Source organism: Archocentrus centrarchus, chromosome 21 (genome assembly GCF_007364275.1).
Source record: "Archocentrus centrarchus isolate MPI-CPG fArcCen1 chromosome 21, fArcCen1, whole genome shotgun sequence".
NCBI lineage: Eukaryota > Metazoa > Chordata > Actinopteri > Cichliformes > Cichlidae > Archocentrus > Archocentrus centrarchus.
This window is the reverse complement of record NC_044366.1, coordinates 4,669,058-4,692,084: the sequence shown is the minus strand read 5'-3', so window position 1 is coordinate 4,692,084 and position 23,027 is coordinate 4,669,058. Positions and strand designations below refer to the sequence as shown.

At 41.9% G+C, this 23,027-nt stretch overlaps 2 protein-coding genes across 3 annotated transcripts; one reads left to right on the top strand and one right to left on the bottom strand.

The window, feature by feature from the left end:
• Nucleotides 1–8: 8 nt before the first annotated feature.
• usp37 (ubiquitin specific peptidase 37) lies at nt 9–18,132 on the bottom strand. 2 transcript variants are annotated; one of them, XM_030758795.1, is made up of 24 exons: nt 17,972–18,132; nt 16,891–17,114; nt 14,562–14,712; nt 11,987–12,075; nt 11,786–11,901; nt 11,598–11,675; nt 11,244–11,332; nt 11,034–11,124; nt 8,163–8,318; nt 7,913–8,041; nt 7,578–7,701; nt 6,549–6,799; nt 6,353–6,470; nt 5,999–6,078; nt 5,712–5,876; nt 5,344–5,397; nt 5,038–5,185; nt 4,733–4,952; nt 4,307–4,473; nt 3,798–3,858; nt 3,399–3,514; nt 2,965–3,034; nt 2,264–2,402; nt 9–2,181 (listed from the first exon to the last, which is right to left on the bottom strand). In XM_030758795.1, exons 2-24 carry the CDS (start codon nt 17,062–17,064, stop codon nt 2,094–2,096), a joined length of 2,874 nt encoding a protein of 957 aa, XP_030614655.1. In that variant the 5' UTR covers nt 17,065–17,114; nt 17,972–18,132; the 3' UTR covers nt 9–2,093. The 2 variants fall into 2 exon arrangements, with proteins under 2 accessions (XP_030614655.1, XP_030614656.1); XM_030758796.1 differs by having other exon boundaries at nt 5,038–5,182.
• On the top strand, nt 18,116–22,972 carry LOC115801088 (CCR4-NOT transcription complex subunit 9-like). Its single transcript, XM_030758797.1, has 8 exons — nt 18,116–18,534; nt 18,685–18,870; nt 20,244–20,359; nt 20,541–20,650; nt 20,736–20,845; nt 20,997–21,095; nt 22,110–22,201; nt 22,706–22,972. The coding sequence occupies exons 1-8, from the start codon at nt 18,517–18,519 to the stop codon at nt 22,872–22,874; spliced, it is 900 nt and encodes a 299-aa protein (XP_030614657.1). The 5' UTR covers nt 18,116–18,516; the 3' UTR covers nt 22,875–22,972.
• The last annotated feature ends 55 nt before the right edge of the window (nt 22,973–23,027 follow it).

The following is a 23,027-nucleotide window of genomic DNA, read 5'->3' as shown; positions in this document are numbered from 1 at the left end:
CTGAGTACTTTCATTGGAATATTTTATTAAAATCTGCTTTAGGAAGAGTCGGTAGTGTATGAAGGGTAGAAAAAGCTGTTCATTCTCACTTCACTAATACACGTTACCCTCTTTACACTGCATGTGAGACAGGATGTTCAGGAGGAGCATTTCAGAAATGTCAATCAGACATGGACATTAAAAAAAACGGAGAATTAACACATCGCGGTGCAACAGGAAGTCAGCTAATCAGCGCACCCTTCCTAAAACCCCAAATATAGACACACCGTGTCAAATCTGGTGTACTGTGATTTAATTCTTAGAAATTAATGCTATGTTGTGCTAATTTGAGGGAATAATCCGCTGTGGCCAGATTAAGCCTGAAATAATATGTTTCAAAGTTACACATCAGTAGTGGTGTGTGAGAGTGAGCTCATTTTTCACACAGAATAAGTTACACAGCTGGTGTCCAGTAATGACAAATATTCCATATACTTAATGCCTGACAGCAACTGTTAGTAAAGTGCCCCTTTTATGCCCCCCCCCCCCCTCCACACAATTATTAGCCAGTCTATGTGAACACCAACTGAGGTGAAAATATATCGTCTTTGACATATCAGCAGAGACATCACTGACACTCAGAAACAAGTTCTGAAAAGTTCTAAATATTTTCCCATTAATTTATTTCACCATTCATCCCTACGGTGGATATCTGTGGGTTGTGAAATGGCTCAAAAACACTCCAGCAACTAAATTCGGGAGTCAACACTTTGCTTCGTGTTTGGTCTGAACTCAGGAAAGTTTTCCTTTAACAGGAATAAAAAAAAAAAACACTGCTGCCGAAAGGCCTCGTTTGAGCTCCGGGCTTTTTAAATTTTGTTGCTTATCTACATCACAATGTACTCCCGAGGAGCAGTGAGTTTGGCACATTTTAAAATAAGTGTTTTCAGCTGTATTTACATGGACATTTGTCACTTAAAAGGGCAGGCGCTACGACTGAGCCGATAGCGGTTTCAATAAGGCGTTATTTTAACCAGGTAAATGAGCATAAACGGGGCACTTTAAATTCTTAATACTTGCTCTGAAGATGGTGAAATAAAAAGACCTTATGCAACAGGTGACTTCTCTGGTCATCTAGTAGTAATGACTTCTATTTGCCTTGGCTCATCATGGGCTAATTACGACAAATCAACCCCATCTATATGCAATAAATAGAAAAATCTGTTGGCTTTTTATAGAAGAAACTCTGACTTACACACTGTTTAGGTTCGACAAACATTCAAAAACAACAAGGTTGTGCGACTTTCCAAAGTAAAGCTTGTATACACATTTATAAAAGTTTTCTTGGGAGGCACAAGGTCAAAACCCCAAAAAAAGAACAAAGTGGGATCAACTGAGAAAAGCTCAGTTAACTATTAATGAACACCTGTTCTTTCACATCTCTAAAATATGGAAGTCACCACACGCACAAACAAAATGATCAGGTTCCACGTGAAGCACAAAAAGCAACTGGGAAGACCTCCACACTGTGTGACAGAAAGCTGATTTGAATGACCAGTTTGTGCCAGTAACAGAAATATTGCACCAAATGTACCTGCTAAATACAACAACCCTCTAAACTCTATAATAGCTTATACTCCAACATAGAATATATCTTTATTTTGCTTATATGGGAAATAAAGGGGTCTGCAAACATACAATCCACAAAGCACCAGGAGCACCTGGTGCTTGATAGTTTTAAGTAAAAGTCTGAAAAAAAGTTTTTAAGAAACAAATCAAAAAAAAAAAAAAAAGAAAATGAAACCTTACAAAACAGTTGATAAAATCATAGCAAAGAAAAACTCCAGCCCCAAAAACACAGAGGCAAAAAATTGATCCACTGAACATTTTAACTGCATTTCTGGTATCTGAAAGAGTCCCGACAGGTCGTACACCTGTGTTGGTATCATCAGGTGTATGTTTAGCCTGGCATTTAGTGATCTGTAAGGAAAAAGAAGTGCCTGAAGACTACCAAAAAAGGACGGCAATCAGTAGTATAGGAGGATTTTCACAGGACAGCTTCATCTACGGGGATCAGCTGTGGGTGAGTGTGTGGGTGCCCAAAGACGTGGCGCTCAGAGGGGCTGCAGGACGTTCCTTCCCGCCTCTGAGGTGCTGCTGGATCCAGATCTCTCCATCTCAGACAGCTGCTCAAACACGTCTCTGAGGGATCACAAGGCAGCATTAAAGGATGTCTGACACACAGTGATGTCTTTAATGAAATGACAGAAGAGTGCGCACTCACTTGTGCATGTAGAAAAAGATGTATCCACTGCGGTCACGGTCTCGCTGGACAGCCGCTTCCTGCGTACGCGACACGTCCAGGTCGTTGTAGGTCAGCCACGACTGTTTCTTCATGTCGTACACGTCACTGATATAATGGCCTATGGTGGGAAGATAAAGTTGAAGGACACTCCGGTCAGTATTTGTTCTTTGGGTTCTGGTTCAGGTTTCCACCACTGAAGTCGCACAGGGGACACCTGCGGTAATGACCGAGTCCATCGATTGATCTCAGCCTGGCTGAGCTGTGCGTTACTGCTGAAGACAAAACTGAAGGCAGGAAGACCCACAAACACACACCAACTAAAGAGAGCGGCAGTAAAGGCCTGGCAAAGCACCACAGCACCACATCCCGATGTCTATTAGTTTCAGGCACCCAGCAGTCTTCCCCCTCATAATTTATTTTTTAATAACTTATTGAGAATCCTTAAACTTAATTTCTGACCACTGATTTGTTCACTGACATTTGAGATAAGGGTATAAAATAAAGATGTATAAACATCACTGCAAACGTTTTCATTCGATATTTATGTTCAGCCGTTATTAAAGACGACAGTTTTCCCTTCAATTGCATCTTGATGGTTCCTATGAATTTTGCCACTGTCCAAACATATCAGGACCTAACCTCATTATCGGGATGAAAGTACAAACAAATTAAGTGCTCACCGGAGGAGGAGCTGCTCCCGATGTGACTGACCACACTGATGAGTCTGAAAGAGTTGGCCACCTCCCCGCTCTGTGCATTAGAGGATATAAAAGCAGGGTTAATGAAGGCCAACTGCCAGTAAGAGCACAACACGTTATCTCCCTGCTGCTTTATTGACTTTATTTTGCCATTTATTAGAACAGGTGGAGCAGGGTATGTATTTCACCTTGTTTTGATTCATAATCAACTCATTTTGTTTCCTGAGAGACTTTATCAATGCTGTCAACTGTTCAAATCAATCCTTTAGAAATGTTTTCATGTATAAAGTGCTGGTTTTGCTTTTGTATATTAGTTATATGCGACACTTGCATTTAATCCAAGGTGAATAAATTACTTGCAGCTTACTTATCCTCTGCAGCATTTTACATTGTGTGACAGCAGGATGTTTTCATACCTCGGCGTTTCTCTTCAGGTTCTCGGCCTCTGCTTCAGTGTACTCCATGTCCAGCACGTCCTCGTTGCCAGAATCATCGTCTGAGCAGAGCAGCTCAGGCATGGAGTTGTTAAACTCTGTTGGATGAGGAGCAGATGGTGATGCCGGTGCAGTATTGTCACATGATTAAAGAGCGCTCTGAACGTTTGTTTGTGGGTAAAAAGGACATTTGAAAGCGAGTTGTGAAATCAGTGAATAGATCTTCAAATATCCAGTCGGATGTCTCTGCTCAGTGGCTGCATCCACCCTTATTTACATCTCCACACTGCTGCAGGACCAACAGCATCCATCACGACACAATAACCATCAATACACATTTGGCCAAACACGCATTTGCTGAGATTAAATTTTATTTCTTACCTTGCAAGCTGAGCTCGGTGGCCCTCTTCAGATCATCATCCTCCCTCATCTCCTGAGCTTCCTGTAGAGGTTACATCATTAGTTTTATTGTTCTGCATCTCCATTTAGGTCTGATAGGCACTTCAGTGTAGTCAATGACATTTTAAGGATTATGAGATTGACTGTATTAGAACAGCAACTCAAGACTGGACGGTGCACATTACAGGAAGCTGGAAAATTTTAACAGATGTCTCTAACACCTTCTAATGTAACCCAGCTGTTACTGTTAGAAGGTCCACCTGGGTCCAAGGGACATAAATGTAATCATCTCTTCTTTTGGTGTACTGTTAAGTATAATGGGAAGGGCTACCATTCCATCCTCTCTTCAGCAACTATAGCGAGTATAAACCCTGCCTCAATTCTTCCATTTAGGTGTGATCAAAATATTTTTACTCTGTTTGTTGGCACATATCAATATAAAATCAGTCGAGCTGCAGGTGTGTTAAATGTCACATGGTTTCTGGTCTTACATGCTCCTGGAGGCTCTGGGCCAAAGCCTGCTGCAGCTCCTGTTCTTCCCTCTCCTGTTCCAGACTGTATTGCTGAACCCAGTCCAGGTCCCCTTGCTGCTGCACGCTCTCTGGAGTCTGGTTCTCCTTGTTTTCATCCATGGTCAGGTCCAGGGAGTCCAGACCATCTAAAGAGTCCAACAAATCCCTGGTCAACTAACTTGATACATAAATTCCTTGGATTCTTTTTTTGGCAACCCAGTTTTTATGTGAATATAGAAAGCTACACTCATTTGAAGCAGCATGTACCTTCTAGAGAACCTGGAGCAAAACCTATCAATAAGCCTTTCTTAGAAATGCCCCAAATAATACATTTCTGATGTCAAATTTAGGATTCTTTGTGTCTCTCTCCTATGATGTCTCTGGTTTAATCTCATGTTGGAGTACCTGCAGGCTGTTTGCTCTCTGCATCCAGCAGATCTGCATGATAGGCCAAGTCATGGGCATCTGTGTCACCAAACCCCGTGTCAGGACTGCTGGTCGGCTCATCTTCCAGAGAAGGGGATGCAGAGAGCCCGGCCTCTTGACGGCTCATCTCCAGCACAGCTGCCAGCATTTCGTCATCATTTATGCCACTGAAATCTGCTGAATCTATTGTTGTGCTCCTCTGAAAACAAAACACACTTTGTCACACCAGCAGGAGGAAGAGGAGGGTGAATTATATCTGTTAAAGTCTAAAAGTTGATGCTCACCTCTTCAGCACGGTCATCGTCGTCAGTCAGACAGCTGCTCAGGCGTCGCTTGCGGCTCGCGTTTACCTTCCTCTTAGGCCCCTCTTCACAGTCAGAGTCCACGAGGATGGAGGTGCAGCTAGAATTGGAAACTTTCCCTCCGATCCTTCTGCACAAGATCATATGGTCAGCAAATGAATTCACGAGCAGAAAAAAGCATCATGCAGTACGTGACATATAATATACTTGTTTTGGTTTTTTATATCAAAGAGGCTAATTAAAGCACATAAAGTGTTTTGATTTTTCTAAACATCTTGCAGGACTTACCGGAGAGGCGCTGTGGACGAGTTGACTGACTGTGACGTTTTAAGTGTTCTGGATCTTTGAGAACAAACAGAAAAATGTTAGAAATCCAAACTTTTGCTGCTATTGCAGCTCTACTTCTAGGCAGACTGCTAAAGGGCCAATAGACACTTTTTTCTTTTTTTTTTTAAAATTAACTTATTATAAATGAAATGTTGACTTTATTAGCTGTTCCCTGTACAGTTCTGTCTGCCACTGGGACGTTAAACCTACATGAAAATCAAGGCTGCAGATGTTGAAAAGTTGCCTGTTGCTCTTTTAAAACCCTGTGAAATCACTTCATGTATCTGAGTTCATTTTTACACATATTAAAATGTCTTCTCCCATCTTACATGGCGGTTTGGGGGCTCCACCCAAGGCTGATGGGGGGTCTTGTGGACTCGGTGCAGTGGGGCAGCAGGGTCAGGTATCGAGGGATCACAACCTGCTGACCCAGCTTGCTGTTCAGAGACAGCTGAGCGTTAAAGCTGTACCGTTTCAGGTGTAGGATGAGCACTCTGTGGAGATAAAAACTCTTCTGTTTTCAATCGTGTACAGGCTGCAACTTTTCTTATATATAAAACACAAATGTTTAAGGAGTGTCTTTACTGTGCATGTTTCTTTAACAGTCTGTAGATACCTCGGTAATTTGCTGAATTTGTGCGTAACCGTTGCTGCTTTCCCGTTGCACTTTTCACATGAATACTCAATTTCCTCCATCTGCAAAATAGAAAAAGTAACAAATTAACATATTAAAATACATCCAGTTGATGGTCGTTTCTTCTAATTTGTGCCTCCTTATGAAGGATATTTCAGTTCCTAAAATGCCACAGATTTTTCTGCTTGGGGGTGACACATTGTGCACACCAGGCTAATCAGTACCCGTTAGCCTCCTCTGCAGCCTCGCCAGCAATGCTGTTGGTTATCGCTGATCCCACAGGGGGAAAACAAGATGACAGCACTATGGAGCAGACCGCCCGACCCCATGACTCACCCTAAAAAACAGATCCAGTGAATCCTGGATGGAGCGAAGGGGGAGTGTTTTCTTTCTGCGTGGCAGGTCGATGGACAAGTCGTTGAATTGCTCTCGCTTGGTCACCACCTCGCCGCAGCTGCAACACAAAATAAAGGGAATCAATCACCTTTCACCTTCACAGAATTCAGATGGGCGAGCAGGAGACAGGACTCACCCTTTGCACGTGATGGTGTGCTGCACCTCGAACTCCATGTTGACCGCCACAGGGCAGGTGTAGATCCGCGAGACGTCTGCCTCGTCCCCAGGCTCTGCTTTGAGCACTGACGATGTCGCCTCCTGACCATTCTCACCCACCACAGAAGAAGAGGAGGAGGAGGAGGCAGTCTCGTTCATCCAGCTCTTGTTCATCTTCTCCACGTCGTCCTTCAGCTGGTCCAAACACTGACTCAAGAACTCATGAGCATCCTGAAAAACAAGAAACATGTAGGGACTTAAAACAGCTGAGACTGTCACTTTAAAGGAAATACTCAGCTTATATGGTCCAAAGTTTTTTAAAATGTTTTACACAGTTATGATGCTCAGATACACTATCCCATAAAACCACTGGCAGGCAGCTAATTTGCCCAGAATCATTCTGTATAATCATAATGACCCGAAACATTGAATGGATTTTACTTCCTCCAGTTAGATCTTTTTGACCAAAGGCTCTGTCATCTTGGCTCAGATTGAATTAAACTGCGGGTGCACCGCTGCAAAGAAAGAGCAAATTTGAAGGACGGGGAAAGATAAATCATTTTATTTGTTTTACTGAGACATTTTTATTCAGTTAGAGTTAGCTTTACTGAATTTGATTTATGCTTTCTGAATCCACTTTAATTACATTCAGCTTTAATTAATATTTTATTAACATTCACTTAGTTTATTTTTGGTCTTAAATTGTTGAGCTCTGCACTGTATCATATTTGTGTTCTATTGTGTTAGATTGTGTTAGCTTCCTTTTTGTTTTAAATTGAGCTGCTTTCTCATCGTTTTTACCTGCTGTTTTTAAAAAAATAGAGTTTAATTTTTAGCGGTTGCACCAGAGAAATTCCCAACAGCCGGAGTAATAATGATCTTGATCTGCCACTACAACAAATTGTCCTTCAGCAGCTATTTTGATGCACAACTAAGCTCAGTTGTGCATTTATACATTTTCAAAGTCTCTGTTTTCCACGACTACCCAGAATTTTAGAGGGAATCTCACATTCTGCATGTTTCCTGAGAAACGCTCCGCTGTGGAAGAGATGGCGCTCTTCACTTTCCTCAGAAGGTCCTTTTTCGTCTCCGGACAGCCCACATCCTTCTTGATCATAAGGTGAGCAAATCGCCTGCACAGGGTGAAGGCAGGACACAGATCCCAGTTAAAACCTCCTCTCTGCAACTTCACAATAAGTTTATTTAAAACTGCTTCCTGTGACATTCAACATCCATGTTAAAATTACCTACAATCCTGTTCGAGTACCATTAACAGTCTGTGTATATCCCAACTGTCCCACTTGCTTTCAGTCTACTACTTATCAGCCTACAGCAATCCAGTACCTGAGCAAAGCATTGATGGGCACCCTCTTCCATTGGATGTTCTGCCTCATGTCATTAGAGAAGGAGGGAAGGCTGAAGAGGGACTGCAGGATGGCGTTCATGTAGCAGGTGTTACCCAGGTTGGAAAAGCTGTAAAATAAATCAAAAATAGTGTCAACAACTGTTTGTTTTTCCTGATTTTCTTTCCTCCTTATTGGGGTTTAATGAATAAAATATCATCTCTCAATCAGTGGAGCTGGCTCTTCTGTACCCTTGCAGTGGGGGCTGAGACTGTGGCAGGGTGGAGGGCCTCTGTTTGTTCCAGCCACCGTAGTCCAGAGAGGGTCGTATCTTCTTGAAGGGAGTGGAGTGGTTAGGGAGCATGAGGCTCCTCTTGGCTGTGGGGGTCTGTGCCGTACTGGATGGCCTGAGGAGATATTAATTATTAAAAAAAAAAAAAAAAAAAAAAGGAAATTAAATCACTCACTCGCTATTTTTTTCTATCCTCGGCCAAGATTTGGAGAATTAATCCAGCATGTGTTTCACTGGCAGAAGAAACTGGAGCAAACAGAGAAACCCATTGGACAATTTATTTATTAATTTATATCAAATTTATATCATTTTTATCAATTAATTTATATCAAACTGAAATAAGGAAACTTGGGAGGCATCATTTCGAACATAAGTAACCTGGATCCAGATATCGTTCTGATTCCAGGAGCACAATTCATGTTTAGTAGGAGCTGGTGTCTCAAATAAGCACCATCCTGACTTTCAAATAGTCTAATTAAATAATTTTTTAAAGAAATTATATGAGACTACTTTGAGTCTTTATGAAAAACAGATTTATACTAATTTTTATAGTGACTGTGCATGATGCTGAGGTAGTTAAGTTCTTAAAAATAAAAGTTTTTGAGACTGTTTTTTATTAAAATATTTATCTTTCCTTATTTTTTATTCTCATATTTCTCTCACACACACATGCCTGTATTATATATACACTTTATACTATTTAATTTATTCATTATATGTATATAATTTTTCTTCCTCATATAAGCATGTAGAAAACTAAATAACACACTGGCCAGCGGCAGCTGTCACAATTTCGTCAAGCAACTGTGTTTGATGTAGGGCGGCAACTATTGTTTATTTTAGTAATTGATTATTCTATTGATTATTCCATCGACTGATCGGATAAGAAATACTTTTTCGTATTAACAGTTCATCTGCATATTTTAACTTCCGTACTGCAGTTTCTCTCTGTGTGAAACAAACAGGGTGGATGGAGCAGCTACAAAGTTCTATTTTCTTCACTTGCTGATCAGGTGGTTGATGAAGGGCCTCCAGCTGTTTCCCAGTAAAGGTTTAATGGAGGTTACAGGAAAAAAGCTTCTGTTTTGGACGCTAGAAAACGTTTCCTTTTGTTCCACCTGAGCTCACCGTCTCTATAACCACTCCGCCCCTTTGCGCTTCCACAGACAGACTGCACATAAAACAGCTGCTGTTGTGTTATCAGTGTTTTTGTTGAAAAATTTGGGGCTGCATAAGCGTAATGTTATAATGCTTTATGGAAGCATTCTCCTAAATACGTTTCTACTGCAGGTCTATTTTTAATCACTAATCAGGGACTAAAGTATAGAAAATATAATTCACTAGCAAACTGTGGTTATATCCCTCAAACTCCTGATCCACACTCCAGTCGGGTAACTTGAGTGTGGATCAGGTGGCGGGTAACGCAGCTCTAAGCTGGTTTGCCAACCATTAAACCTACAAAAAAAAGAAGATGACGACGGAGAACTTTAATGCTGCTTATGCAGGTGAAACGTTCCACTTACACAGAGCCATCTGAGCACTGCAGAGTTTAAACGAAGCATCGGAACAACAAATTTGCTTGGGTGTTTTTTTTTTTTTTTTTTTAACTGAATTATTTGAGTTACTCAAGGAATCGCTGCAGCCCTAGTTTGATGACAATAAGTTTTCTAATTTCTGATTCTGATTTTTTTAACCCCTGCCTGGTAGGATTTAATGAACCACTACTGCCACAAGGTGGCCCCTAGAAGCCGTTTACAGCTGTGAAACAAAAAAAGAATAATGCCGCGTTTCCATTAGTACCTACTCAGCTCGACTCAACTCAGCACGGTTTGTAGGCATTTCCATTAGTACCTGGTACCAGGTACTTTTTTAGTACCCACTCAGCTGGGGTTCCAAGCCATCCAAAGGTAATCCAAAAATGTGATGCGGAAGAACAGCATGCCACTGATTGGCCAGGGGGTGTCGTCACTAGTTGAGTCATGAGAGCGACATTTTAAAAACCTGACAGCAAGAAAATGGAGGCACGCAGAGCACGGGGAGGCTCGGCTGAATGCCTAGACCGACAGTTTGCAGCGGTAGTTTTGCAACAGAAAGGCACACACAGCATACATATTTTAACCTTATACTGCTGGGTGATCACCGCTGAGGTGGCTGATCAAAGGACCTTTGAATTATCGTAACTCCGCAACCGTTTGTCCTATCGGAAAAATTCTAACAGTTTCTGAAAGCTGAGAAACTGCCCTTCACAACCAAATTAGGGTTATTATAGTAAATGTTGCTGAAGTATGCGAATGGCGGTACTTTTGAAGTACACTGGGTCGATTATGACATGTTTGGTGGTATACGGTTAATACTTAATGATAACCTTCATCCATTAAAACATTGTACAGGTGATTTATGCATGATGACGATAGTAAACTGGCATTATCCATATTAGCTTGCCTCTATCTCATACATTGTAGTGTTGTGTTAGAGACTACTGCCCACATTGAGGTGGTACTCAATTGCAATGGAAACAAAACAAGACCGTGGCAAGTCGAGTCATTCCGCACTGAGTAGATACTAATGGAAACGTGGCATAACTGCTACTACTGTAGCTACCAGGTGTCAGAGCAGTAAAGTGTGAGATACTGTACAAACAGAAAAATCACACAAAGACAAAGCCAGGGTGTTGCATGTCTGCCACACCTATGAGTGGTTTCAGACAGGTCTGGGGTGAAGGGCAATCTCTGAAGAACAGTCAAATAGTTCTCAGTGAATATCAAATTTTTTGCTTGAGATTCCTGTCTCCAAGTTCCCTAAGGTTTAACTGAGCCGTGAAGAAACTCACCTGTCCAGAAAAGAGTGGCTCTGGCTGTAGTCTTTAGTCACGGATCTGCTGTAGAAAGACGATGGCTGAAGGGGCGCAGATCCCAGAGGAGCTGTGGTTACCAAGGCACATAACACTATCAGTTTGAGGCCTGGAAGTCTGCATAGGCTGCTACAAAGGTGCTTTATAACATGACTAAATTGTGCAGATTGCAAACAGGTGGTTGCTTACCTGAGCTCCTGTTCTCCTCAGACTGTTTTAGCTTTTCTTTGCAGCTAAGGAGAAACTTCCTGGATGGGTCTGAAGTGGCCTTGTTGTTGCTGAAAATTGTATATTCTGGATGTTACTCAAATGATAAATCAAGGACTTGAAATGAATTCAGTAAGACAAAATTCTATCAATCAATCTAGAAGTTTTTCTTTCTGCCAGTGAAAGCAGCAACACATTGGTTACCAGTTACTGGTTTATTTATCTCACCACGAGATTTGCAAGAAAACAAAACAGCCAGTGGTTCAGACAAAAGGCCACAGAGATAAGGTCATCCTATGAGTTACCAACAGCACTGCAATTCAGTGCTGATTATACCTCGAGGAGTCGTTTTCCTTTGGGTAGTCCTCGCTGAGGTCTTTATCAGGTGTAAGGAGTCTCTTTCTCTTCTCGCTCCTGGAAAACAAGAAACACTGAATAATTCACACGCCAAACGGAGCTGGATTAAACATTCCTGAATTAATTTAATTTACTGTGTGATACAATCTTAAAAATTCCCAGCATGCCTGTTTTCAGACAGTCCAGGGCGAGTGGGAGTGGAGGTTGCTCTGCTCGGGCTGCTGAGAGGCTTTCTCGGTGTTGCGTCCTCCCGACCTTCTGCACTCTGTCGCCTCGGTGTCGTCTGAACACATCAGGTGTAATTAATTCAAACACAAAGTTTTTTCTAAATATCTTCAAGTTAAAATGGTTATTGCATTCTTGCTCACCTGCCTCTCCCCTGGTGGGTTGGCCTCATTTTTCACAGAGCGGTTCCCGAGCACACTGAAGTTGGCACTTCCATGAGATGATTTTAAAACTGAAGAATTAAAGAATAAAACCTCAGGAAACAGCATCTAAATCAGAGATGTCAAACTTCATTTAACTTACGACCACACTGTGGAGTCAGAATCACGTCAGAGTCAGACATGTAGTTCACTGACATGCTTTAATTTAACTGAAAAATAAAGAAATTATCGCTGCACGCGGCTCGTGTTCAATTTGAAGCACATTAAGCCCTTGAGGCAAAATAATGCATTCTGATTGTAGTTTTAACCCTTTATTCACCATGGGCCAGCCAGCAGGCCTGTTAACGACAAAAGTCCCACCATTCATGGACTTCCAGCAACAAGTACCTGGATCACCACCTGGATGGGAAACTGCACCAAGCAGGACTTCATGGCCCTAAAAAGGGTGGTTCGTTCAGCTGAACGGACCATCAGAACCACCCTCCCCAACCTGCAGGACATTTACACCAAGCAGTGCAGGCTGAGGGCCATGAAGATCCTAAAACAGCCCAGCCACCCTGGACACTCTCTCTTCTCCCTGCTCCCATCAGGCCGGCGTTACCGCTGCCTGAGGGCTAAGACTGAAAGGTTGAAGAAGAGTTTTTACCCACAAGCCATCCGTCTGCTCAACTCTGAGCCCTAACTGGACCATTATTGCACAGTGTAAATATTATAATTTAAAAAGTGTGTATAGTGTATAGTATATAGAGTATAGTGTATAGTGTGAATTACTTTTTTTTTTATTTTTATTCTTCTTATTTATATGTGTGTGTTTATTAGGTTGCAGGTACAAAATACATTTCACTGTGCATTGTACTGTGTATAACTGTGCATGTGACAAATAAACACTATCTTATCTTATCTTATCTAAGTATCATAATAACCCTATGTTGGCTGTGAAGTGCAGTTGCTCAGCTTTCAGAAACTGTTTCATTTTTTCTGATAGGATAAACAGCCACATAATTACCGTAATTCAAAGTACATTTGATCTGACGTCTCAGCGGCGATATGCTCTGCGTTAACCAGCTGTTCACAGCAAGTAAAGGCAGGTAATAGGTGATCTAGAGCGATCGCCGCTGTTTAAGGGTTAAAAGTAGGCAATCACACAGCCAACTCACAGCAAACTAATGGACGTTTGGTTTTCTTATAAAGGCGTGAACGTATTATCTTCATTAATAAATAAAAGATCTTTGATCATTAGGGACACATCGACCTGATATCGGTCCAATCCTGACCCAAAAAGCTGGACTGGACACGAGTGACAACGAGCCGATCCATTTAATTCCGTTCCTCTCTCACTCGCCTGTATATTCGCTCAGAGAGGCATTTGGGAAGCTTGTTGGGAAGTTTTTATTAAACTCACAGTAACTCAACACGTTACCGTCACCTTGATTAATATTATTTCACTTCAGCTGTCTCTTGGCTGCTTCACTCCATGTGTGAGAAGGTGCAGGAAAAAGAGAAACTAGCACAACTGTAGACAACAGCAGTTTAACAGCATAATTACAATTTTTACTTCATTTATCTTGGGTCTGTGTTCATTTATTATTTTACTAATAAATACCAACTTGTGACATTTTATTTTTCAAATCTGGGAATGTTTAAGTGGAGCCTGATGTGGCCTCACAGATAAAAAACAATGATTTCAGTCTCTTATCAATTCAACACTCACAGTGGATCGATCTTCAGTATCAGTAGAAACCCAAAGCCAAAGTATCGGTACCTAAAATGTTTGGCTATATGAAACAGAATGCACGGGGGGGGGGCTGCAAATAAATATGGTAGTTTTTCAGCCCGATCTTCCTCTGCTATAATGAGCTTTAACTTCAGTTAAGCCACTTTCTAAAGCCGTTCCCTCGCTATAGCGCCGTATTTCTGCTGGTATGCAGTTTCAAAATGATGACGTTAATTATATTCTTGTAAAACAGATCATCTCAGGCCCAGTGGGTACACGGGCCTCTGTTTACACTCGGTAAAAACGTACTCAGTCTACCGCGTCTCTAGAAGCTGTCAGCCTTTATCTTTTTAGCTTGCAGGTGCAGCTGTTTAATCTGAGCTCATAGCTCCTGCAGTGATACTGGCCTTTGCTTACAGTCATTTCACAAATAAGAAATCCCTCTGGTCTCTGTAAAAAGAATTAATCACCTCAACTAACTATTTGACTACATGATCTTTCAAACTTATTTTTCCTGATATGTCTTGGTTCAAAACAGGCCTATGTGGGATGACTGCACATGTAGGCACCACGGAGTAAAGTCTGAGTTACCTTAGTGAAGAAAAATCTGCATTTTCCTGCTTTTTTGGCCATTTTATAAACAAAATTCTACTTTACCTTTGAGGTAATTAAACCCCACTTATTACAAAGTTGTTTTTATCAGGTATGGGATTTTCTGGTTTTTAAGTGGGCTGCTGCACTCTTGACTTTGGTAACCACTGCTCTACAGGATCAGTGTACTAGAATTAAAAAAAACTTTTTTTTTTTTTTGCAGTTTCTCAAAATGAGCAGGAGTGTCCTTACCTGGCTTTCCCTGCTTCAGCTTTTCGAGGTATTCTTTAGTCTTCTGAACCAAAGATAAAGGCATCTTATCCAGGGTGATAACGCTGTTGTCCTTCAGAGTGAGGATGATCCTACTCATATTCTGGTTAATGTTCTTCACATTCTGGTTCAGCTGAGGACAAAGACCAGTAATTATTCAGATTAATTCATATTAATAAAGTATACCTGTAAACAAACTGGCTCACAAATCTACCAAAGTTCTGTAGCTCTTTATAACAAAACATCACACTCAAAGTCAACTGTTTTATAGGTCTTGTAATCACAGTTAGAGCCACTAAATTCTCCAAAATTTCCCACATAATTCAGTCATACTGTAGAAGGCACACATACTTTCTTAAGAAAAAAAATAAATAAATAAATAAAAAAAAATCAAACTTTGTGGAGTTTGACCACGAGACAAGAGGTTCTCTTATGCTACTTTCCCACCGCCGAGGTTCCGGAGCTGGAGCAAGTTCCCGTGCCGATCCCAATGAACCGGCGAAACGCTTAAGAACGGGCCCGCGTTTCTGTGAACTGCTCCTTTACGTATGAGTGTGGGCGGGTCCTCGCCTGGACACGGAAGCTGAAGCGCACAAACGTGGGAGAACACGCTCTCCTTTCTTGTGCTGCAAATACGTTTTACGGTCCAAACCAAACTACTGCAGCATCTGTGTGCAGCACAGAGGTAAACACAGACAGCGATTAAAGCAAGACAACAAGTACGCACTTTGTGTCCTATTTATCTGTGATATGAACTGATACAAAGCAGCAAGTTCAGCCTTAGAGCCCAACCTAATTCACAGCCGTGAAAATTGCTTCGCTTTTCTCATGTAATACACATGTAATATGGTAGAAAACTTGATGTTGAGACGGCAGAGTCACGCCCCTCTGCCGCTTTCGGCACGGGTTCCTGGTTTCAGACCAGCTAGTTTGCGGGGCCGGAATTGAACCCGTTTTTCGGCCGAGCACCGAGTGTTTCGGCGGTGGAAAACCCGCCTAACGGTTCAATTCAAGGCTCCGGCTCCGGAACCCTGTTGGTAGGAAAGAGGCTTTAGTGTCCTGATCAGCCCACCAGTAGGGAAACAGAGAATGAGATGCTAATGGGTTAGCAGCAGCAGCAACTTTCAAAATAAGAGCAAGGGAAATGTCCACTATTAAAGTGATTATGTTGTTCTCTCTGACAGATGAGAAATTTCAATAAAGCACAAAATATACTTAGGCTGCTGTTACTGTACATAGGTATACGTAGGGAAAAACTGCAGGTGATGCATGTTTGCGAAGTCTACTTCTAAGCTGACAGTTTTGTTCAAGGCTCTCTAAAACATGAAAAAACATAATTACTGTGCAAACTACAGTTAACATGACTGATTCTAGATGGACTGGGTGCCTTGACTGCCACGTGTGGATTTTGTGTCTAATTATTCTTTTTACATTCAGTCTGAAATATTTTAATGCTGGAATCAGGGACCATATGAGAGAGAAGTACAGACGTGGATAAAAACCCTTGACCTGAGAGCTGAACAAACCCTGGCATGTGCCATGAGTGAGATTAAGCTTCTAATCCAGTTCATTCATGGTTACAGTACAGAGCTGCTGCTCATTCATTGCATAATGAGACAAACCTCAAAACTGACAGCTTAGACTCACCTCACACTGACATGAAACAAACATGTTAGACTGATGTGGTCACAGTTTATGGTGGCATTTAACAAGTATTTTCCTGTAAGACTTTAAGAATAAGAATGTGTTTTGCTCATCTAGTTGCCCATTAGCAGGAGTCTTCAACCATCTTCTTACAAGAAAGCAAAATGTTGTTTTTTTTGTTTTACAAAGTTTCTTGTAGGATTATGAGGGTTCAGTAAGCTGCCCCCTGTTTTTAATCAGCTGTTTAATTTGCACTTCTGGTGCATTCTTATATTTTCTTTTATAAACTTTACTCTCATCAACCCATACAGGCACACACAGCAGTGGTGGTACAATACCATATAAGGTGCTGGCATGATTCACCTCAAAGTAACTTATTTTGACATGTGGATTGAGCCAACAATCCCACGATTAACAGGCAACCCACTGTGCCTCTTAGGCCAACTGACCCAGATAAAACAAAACTCTATCTGGATGCAGTGCAACAAGGTTACTACACCATTTTAAAAATCTAAATCAGTATTTCTTAAGACCTTAACAAAACCAAATTAAGATAGAACAATGAAGTGATGCACTATATTTGGGTTTTTACAAACAAGCCATTAACTACTGTCAATTTAAAATGTTTTAATTAAGATGGTCATAGACATGAGACAAAAAGTAGCACCTGGAAAGTTTTGGAAGCTCCTCCACAACTGAATCTCAGGCAGAGGTTAACTTTGTTGTCCTTTTCCAAAATCTCAAAAGTTCCCTCCTTCCACCTGGTGGTGCCCAGGTCCAGGCTGGAGAAGCGGATCTTCACAGCCCCACCGCTGGAGAGTTTGGGCACTGCAGCTGCCATGGCTCGCTATCCCGTTGGTGCACTTGGGAGGCTGGGACTCAAAACAAACCCTAAACAAGACAAATTGAATCAACTGTGATACAAACTCAGCAATTCAGCGATAGAGCAGGTTATATTTTTAATAACTGTATATGTTCAGCAGGTGCAGTTTTAATGAACGGTCAGGAATAAGCTCTGACTGTAATTATTCCCCAGTTAAACACAGAAGCGGACTAATGAGCTCAATCACAAAGTAATACATCCCCGCTTGTTTGTAATAATGCCAGCATTATCTACATTACAGGGCTGCTGCAAACAATTTCAAAGTTTACGATGTTCAGCTGCTAAAAACACAGGCAAGCAGCCCACGCTATCAAAGTCACAAGAAACTACAAACAACCAAAACAAACTGACAGGAGTCAGCGCAGCAGCTCAGAGCACAGTAGCGGACCGCAAGCTCGCTGCACATCTCCGACCAATAAAGCAGGTCGCTTCACCGCGTGCGGCAGCTCGTGTCTTACCCTTGCCGTTTTCTTTGCTAGCAGCTTCATTATAAGCCCGTGTTTGGATCTGCCATCAAACCAGCCCCACTAACAGCCACTGTGCGACGCGGTAGCAAGCGCTTTGTACGTGCACAACAACATGATTTGTTCCCTCTCAGCTGACGGCTGCGCTGCTCTCACAGAACGACCTGTACAAGCCGCCGGCGCTGAGAAAGCGGATAGCCTGAAGTAACAGAGCGCCGCTGGATACCAGGGATGTGGATAATGTCGTCTCCTTGTCCGCAGCCGCTGAATGGGATGGAGGAGGCCGACATTAGCACGTCGGCTAACAGGCTAACGGGTGCTAGCTAACTGGCTAATTTGCCCGACTGTAATTTGGTGACGAAAAGAGTACCGCGGTGTGATTCCGCCGAACAGTCACTCACCTGTCTGTGATACGAGCTCGACTTCAAACTTCGAAAAATCCGGTGTCGCTTCTGCTCAGCGGGCAGAAAGTTTGTTTTGCCGGCATTCACCTGCTCTCCGGCGCTGTTGACAGCGGAGCAGCACACGACGCGTCGCCGAGCTGCGCGATGATGGCGGGAATGTGAAAATTTACAACGGAAGTGATGACCGCGATATCATCTCGCGATATTTTGCTTTTTTTTTGTATCCATTATGTCTCCGGGTCTGCCGAGTAGAGCCTCGCTTTAGTTTTGGGATAAATTACGTTGAGTTTTGAGCTATTTGAGGCGGTTTAAAACGCACAGATTGCACTGGTAGTAGTCTGTTTTTTCCGCTATATCCGTGAACTCGAAGGTATATTAACGAACGCGCCGGCTGGACTCCATTTGTCAGGACAGTTAGTAGCTAGCTCGGGCTAGCTTCGCGCTAGTAACGCCAACTTAGTAGTATTGCAACCACATTGACCACACTTAGGCAGATTTAATAGTTTACAAAGGGGCACAGACACCACAGAGAGCTTCAGAGAATGCTGGCAACGGGAGCGGTGAGTATTAATTTCAGCTTACTTTGTCTTGACGGCACAACCCGTCTTAACATGCAGCTTCCTCCTCCTTTAGTTTAATTTACAAAAAGATGGAATTCTTTATCACATCTGATCCCGGGGCATCACGCTTTTTAACTCAACTTTGTACAGGCTGTATCCAATGTCACAGCCCTGGCTCAGGTAGACCGGGAGAAGATCTACCAGTGGATCAATGAGTTGTCAAGCCCAGAGACCAGAGAGAATGCCCTACTGGAGCTGAGCAAGAAACGCGAATCCGTGCCAGACCTGGCACCAATGCTCTGGCATTCCTGTGGCACCATTGCTGCTCTGCTGCAGGTGAGACCAGTGGCCCGTGTCTGCCTGTTGGACATCAGGGTCATTCCATCTCAGATCACCTCGACCATCTCAGATTTGCCTGAAATTTTTATGATCCAAAGTTTGGACATATGTAATGATTGGTGAAAAAAATTGTTTCTACTTCCAGCATAGAAAACAATTTTGTTAAATATATGCATATTTTTCAGACACACTTTGTAAGCATGTACACTGTCAGGGAAGAGTCTGTTAACTCAGGTTAAATTTAAAGTTTACTAAGAGGCATTAAAAATGCAGCAAAGCAGCATTTTCATATCTTTTTCAATGCTTTATTATTCATTGTGGCAGTCAGCATGCAGATTGCCTGATCCCTGCTTGCCTGAGGCATTCATGGCATTAGGGTTAGGGGGGTTACTGTGGATTTATGCTTCAGCATGTATGTACTTCGTAACTGCAAACTTGTCTGAAACTTTACAGCATAACCTACAATGTAATTGACAGTGTTTCAGGGTACTTTTTTCACCAGAGGAATAATAATCACAAAATTAATATAAGTACTTACAAATATGTTTGCCCCTGAAAACAACTGACCACAACAGGAGGGGAATAGTCCCATTATTTTATTTGTTTCTATTGGCTGGCACCCTGTGTAAAACACAGGGACACTCCCAGAAGGTAAGTAACATATAAAGCACCAGCACAAGCATAAACTCCAGCAGCAATGTCACCCACTTACGTAAATTATGTTTTGGGCTTTACAAAGATTCACTGCAGAAGTCTATATCAGGCATTAGAGTTAGTCTTGTATCAGACTACCACTCACATCATGTGGACACGGCAACATGCCTTGCAAGACTACTTACGCAAAACGAACTATTAATTGTTTTTCCATTACTCTTAATTGTACAAAACATTGCATTGATACTTGCTGCGTTTTTATTCCTTCGTAGTATATTTTGAAATTAACCTTAATTATAAGACCCCTCCAGTGCAGTAGGTCTTGAAATGCTAGGTAGAGAAATGGAGTATTTTAACTTTGAGAATTTTTTTTAATGTATCTGCCCCAAATTACAGATTCTGTTTCACTTTTATGGTAAGAGGTGCCAATGAAAATTTCAGGTCTTTATCTTTAATAGTTCTTGAGATGTTCATGTTCAATAATGGCCTCAGCATGTGAAAAAACATGACACATATGTCTTAAAGTGCTTAATGTGTGAAGCTCAAATTTCCAGCAATCAATAAATTTGTCCAAACTTTGGACCATAACATTTTTAGGCAAATGTGAGATGCTCGAGCAGAAAATGTTTGCAATGGAAAGACCCGTCATTTCTTTAGTGCTGTTTGCCCACTCTCGCCTGCTGTGCACCCATAATGAGTTTCCTTTCTTCTTGTAGGAAATAGTGAACATCTATCCATCTATAAACCCACCCACGCTCACAGCACATCAGTCTAACAGAGTGTGCAATGCTCTGGCACTCCTGCAGTGTGTCGCCTCTCACCCAGAGACACGGTAATGGGATGATTAGAAGCTTTAACTACAGAAAAATTTAGCTGTTCAACACTACAGAGCAGATTGTCCTGTTAATTTAGGCATTTAAGCCTTAAATGAAGGTATATTGCGTTGGCTGTGAGTGTGGTCGTATTGATTAAAGTTTTTTTTGTTGTTTTTTTTTTTTCTCTCTCTTCACCAGGTCGGCTTTTCTCGCAGCCCACATTCCCCTTTTCCTTTATCCGTTTCTGCACACTGTGAGCAAAACGCGCCCATTTGAGTACCTGCGCCTCACCAGCCTCGGGGTCATAGGTAAACTCTCCTCTTGTTGTAGGATGAAGTGTGTCCTTCAAAGTGTGCGTACAGGTATTAAGATGTCTCTTTGTATTTGCTGCAGGCGCCTTGGTCAAAACGGATGAACAAGAAGTGATAAACTTCCTTCTCACAACTGAAATCATCCCTCTGTGTCTCCGCATCATGGAATCGGGGAGCGAACTGTCCAAGACGGTACATAACTATTCTGTTTATTAAACACTCCGACCCCTTACACAGAGGTCGCTGTATAATATTGACTCCTACAAGTAAGAAATCTTTATACATTCGAGTAATCTTTATACATTTAAGGGTTTTTTTGTTTTGTTTTTTTTACTTTTCTCAGGTTGCTACCTTCATACTGCAGAAGATCCTGCTGGATGACACAGGTCTGGCTTATATATGTCAGACTTATGAACGTTTCTCCCACGTGGCCATGATTCTTGTAAGTGTTTGTAAAAAAGTGTGTGGACATGATCAGATAGCCTTTCTGTACCACGTGACGTGACACTGATCACAAGAAGAGTGATTCGGTCGTGCTGGCTTAATAATTTGTTGAAAAGTCCAAACAGAATAAAAATGCTCCAAAACTGATCAGAATAAACAGGAATGAACTGATTTGATTTTTTTTAAAATTTAGTTTGTTGTTTAAGCCTTTTTATAAACTGATAAGAAGAAAAGCTGCACCTCTTCACTTCAGTGTGTGGGTCCAAGCAGAAATGGTTCACTGCTGAGTTTCCTTATCTACTGAGCTCTAAGTGGACCCTGACTGGGATCATTTTAAAACTAAACTGAGACAGAGTTTAAAGAGGAATCAGGTCATGCAGTCCTGAATAATCTGCTGCCTCTCGTTTTATGGGGCTTCACTACACTGCAGTTTATGCACTGCGCTCTCCTGTTCATCTATATTTTGTCCTGTTTCTTAATATTTGGACTTTTAAAACAAAAATAACAACTAGGCGCTGACATCACAAATTAGCCTAGGCTAAAAAGTGCTGTGCCATGTGATATGGTTTATGTCACATGTTCATGGCTATTTAAAAAATAAATCAAATTCTTGAGGAATTAAGAGCAGCAGGCAGTATGCAGTGGTAATTACTGCATGTCCGTCTCTAGGAAGCATCAAATAAATGTGCCAAAGACAAGAAAATGAATGAGTTAACCTCTGACATGTAAAAACCACCCTGTAAAATCCTGTCACATGTGCACAGCTGACCTTTAATACTTTGGTCAGAATGACAATCCAACATGGTGGTTCTCCAACTGTGAGGTGTGGGCCACCAGGTGCGATGTGAAGAGGAACAAAGTTGACGTTTGTCCGACCTTTAACTGAAATGTAGTTTGTCCTTTTTTTAATTACTAATGATTGATTTTTGTGGGATGTGGATCGTGATCTTTGGCTTCTGGAGAGCCACAGACGTGACTGCAGCTGCTGACTTTGTCACGTTTGCCTCTTCAGGGTAAAATGGTGCTGCAGCTCTCCAAAGAACCATCAGCTCGGCTGCTGAAGCACGTCGTCCGCTGCTACCTTCGCCTCTCTGATAATCTCAGGTAGAGCGTCATCACTCAGCTGCAGTTTACTGTGTGTGCTCGCATGTTTTAACTGTTCATTGGCTGATGAATCTGTTTAACAGCAGCTTCACTCCACTCATGGCCTGGGGAAATATGACTGAAGACTTTGATCCTTTTGTCACTAGGAGGCGCCATCACAAAAATACACTGGTGATTTTTATGCTGAGGCTTTATGTGTGTGAAAACAGTCAATGATCCAGGCTCATAAGATGCATTAGATATAATAGCTGCAGCTTAGACTAAAAGACCTGGGAACAACTACTTACAAAGCATATGAAGGTGTTGCATCTTTTAGGACGGTGATGTTTCTTTAGTTGAATGATGTTCGACCTTACTGTATTTTTTTTTAATGTGATATCAGTTATTTGGAAAGACTATATTTAAATTTTTCCATCAAGTTCAAGCTGAAATTTCAGCTACAGTGGCATTAAAATGAGAGGCTTTGTGTCTATGTTGGTTTGACTTGTTTCATTCCATCCTCAGAGCCAGAGAGGCCCTGCGTCAGTGCCTACCTGACCAGCTGAAGGACAGCACCTTTGCCCAGGTGCTGAAGGACGACACAACCACCAAACGCTGGCTGGCTCAGCTGGTCAAGAACCTGCAGGAGGGCCAAGTGACCGATGCCCGGGGCATCCCACTGGCCCCGCAGTGAAGAAGCATGAATTTACAGGAGACACAAACGGACTCGAGAATTTGTATTCTGCCACATATGGTGCTAAGACTGTCTGCAAAGTAAAGAGCATGATAGAAGAAGATGGTTTTGCTTTTGGGTCATTTATATTTCCACATCTTTTTCCAGACAGTA

Coding starts and splice junctions, on each gene's coding strand:
- LOC115801088 (XM_030758797.1), top strand. Junction 20,360..20,540: donor GCCTCTCACCCAGAGACACG/GTAATGGGATGA, acceptor TCTCTTCACCAG/GTCGGCTTTTCTCGCAGCCC. Junction 20,651..20,735: donor CACCAGCCTCGGGGTCATAG/GTAAACTCTCCT, acceptor TATTTGCTGCAG/GCGCCTTGGTCAAAACGGAT.
- usp37 (XM_030758795.1), bottom strand. CDS start 17,064: ATGGCAGCTGCAGTGCCCAAACTCTCCAGCGGTGGGGCTGTGAAGATC. Junction 11,125..11,243: donor TGAGGAGAACAGGAGCTCAG/GTAAGCAACCAC, acceptor TGGTAACCACAG/CTCCTCTGGGATCTGCGCCC. Junction 5,398..5,711: donor TGGAGCCCCCAAACCGCCAT/GTAAGATGGGAG, acceptor TTGTTCTCAAAG/ATCCAGAACACTTAAAACGT.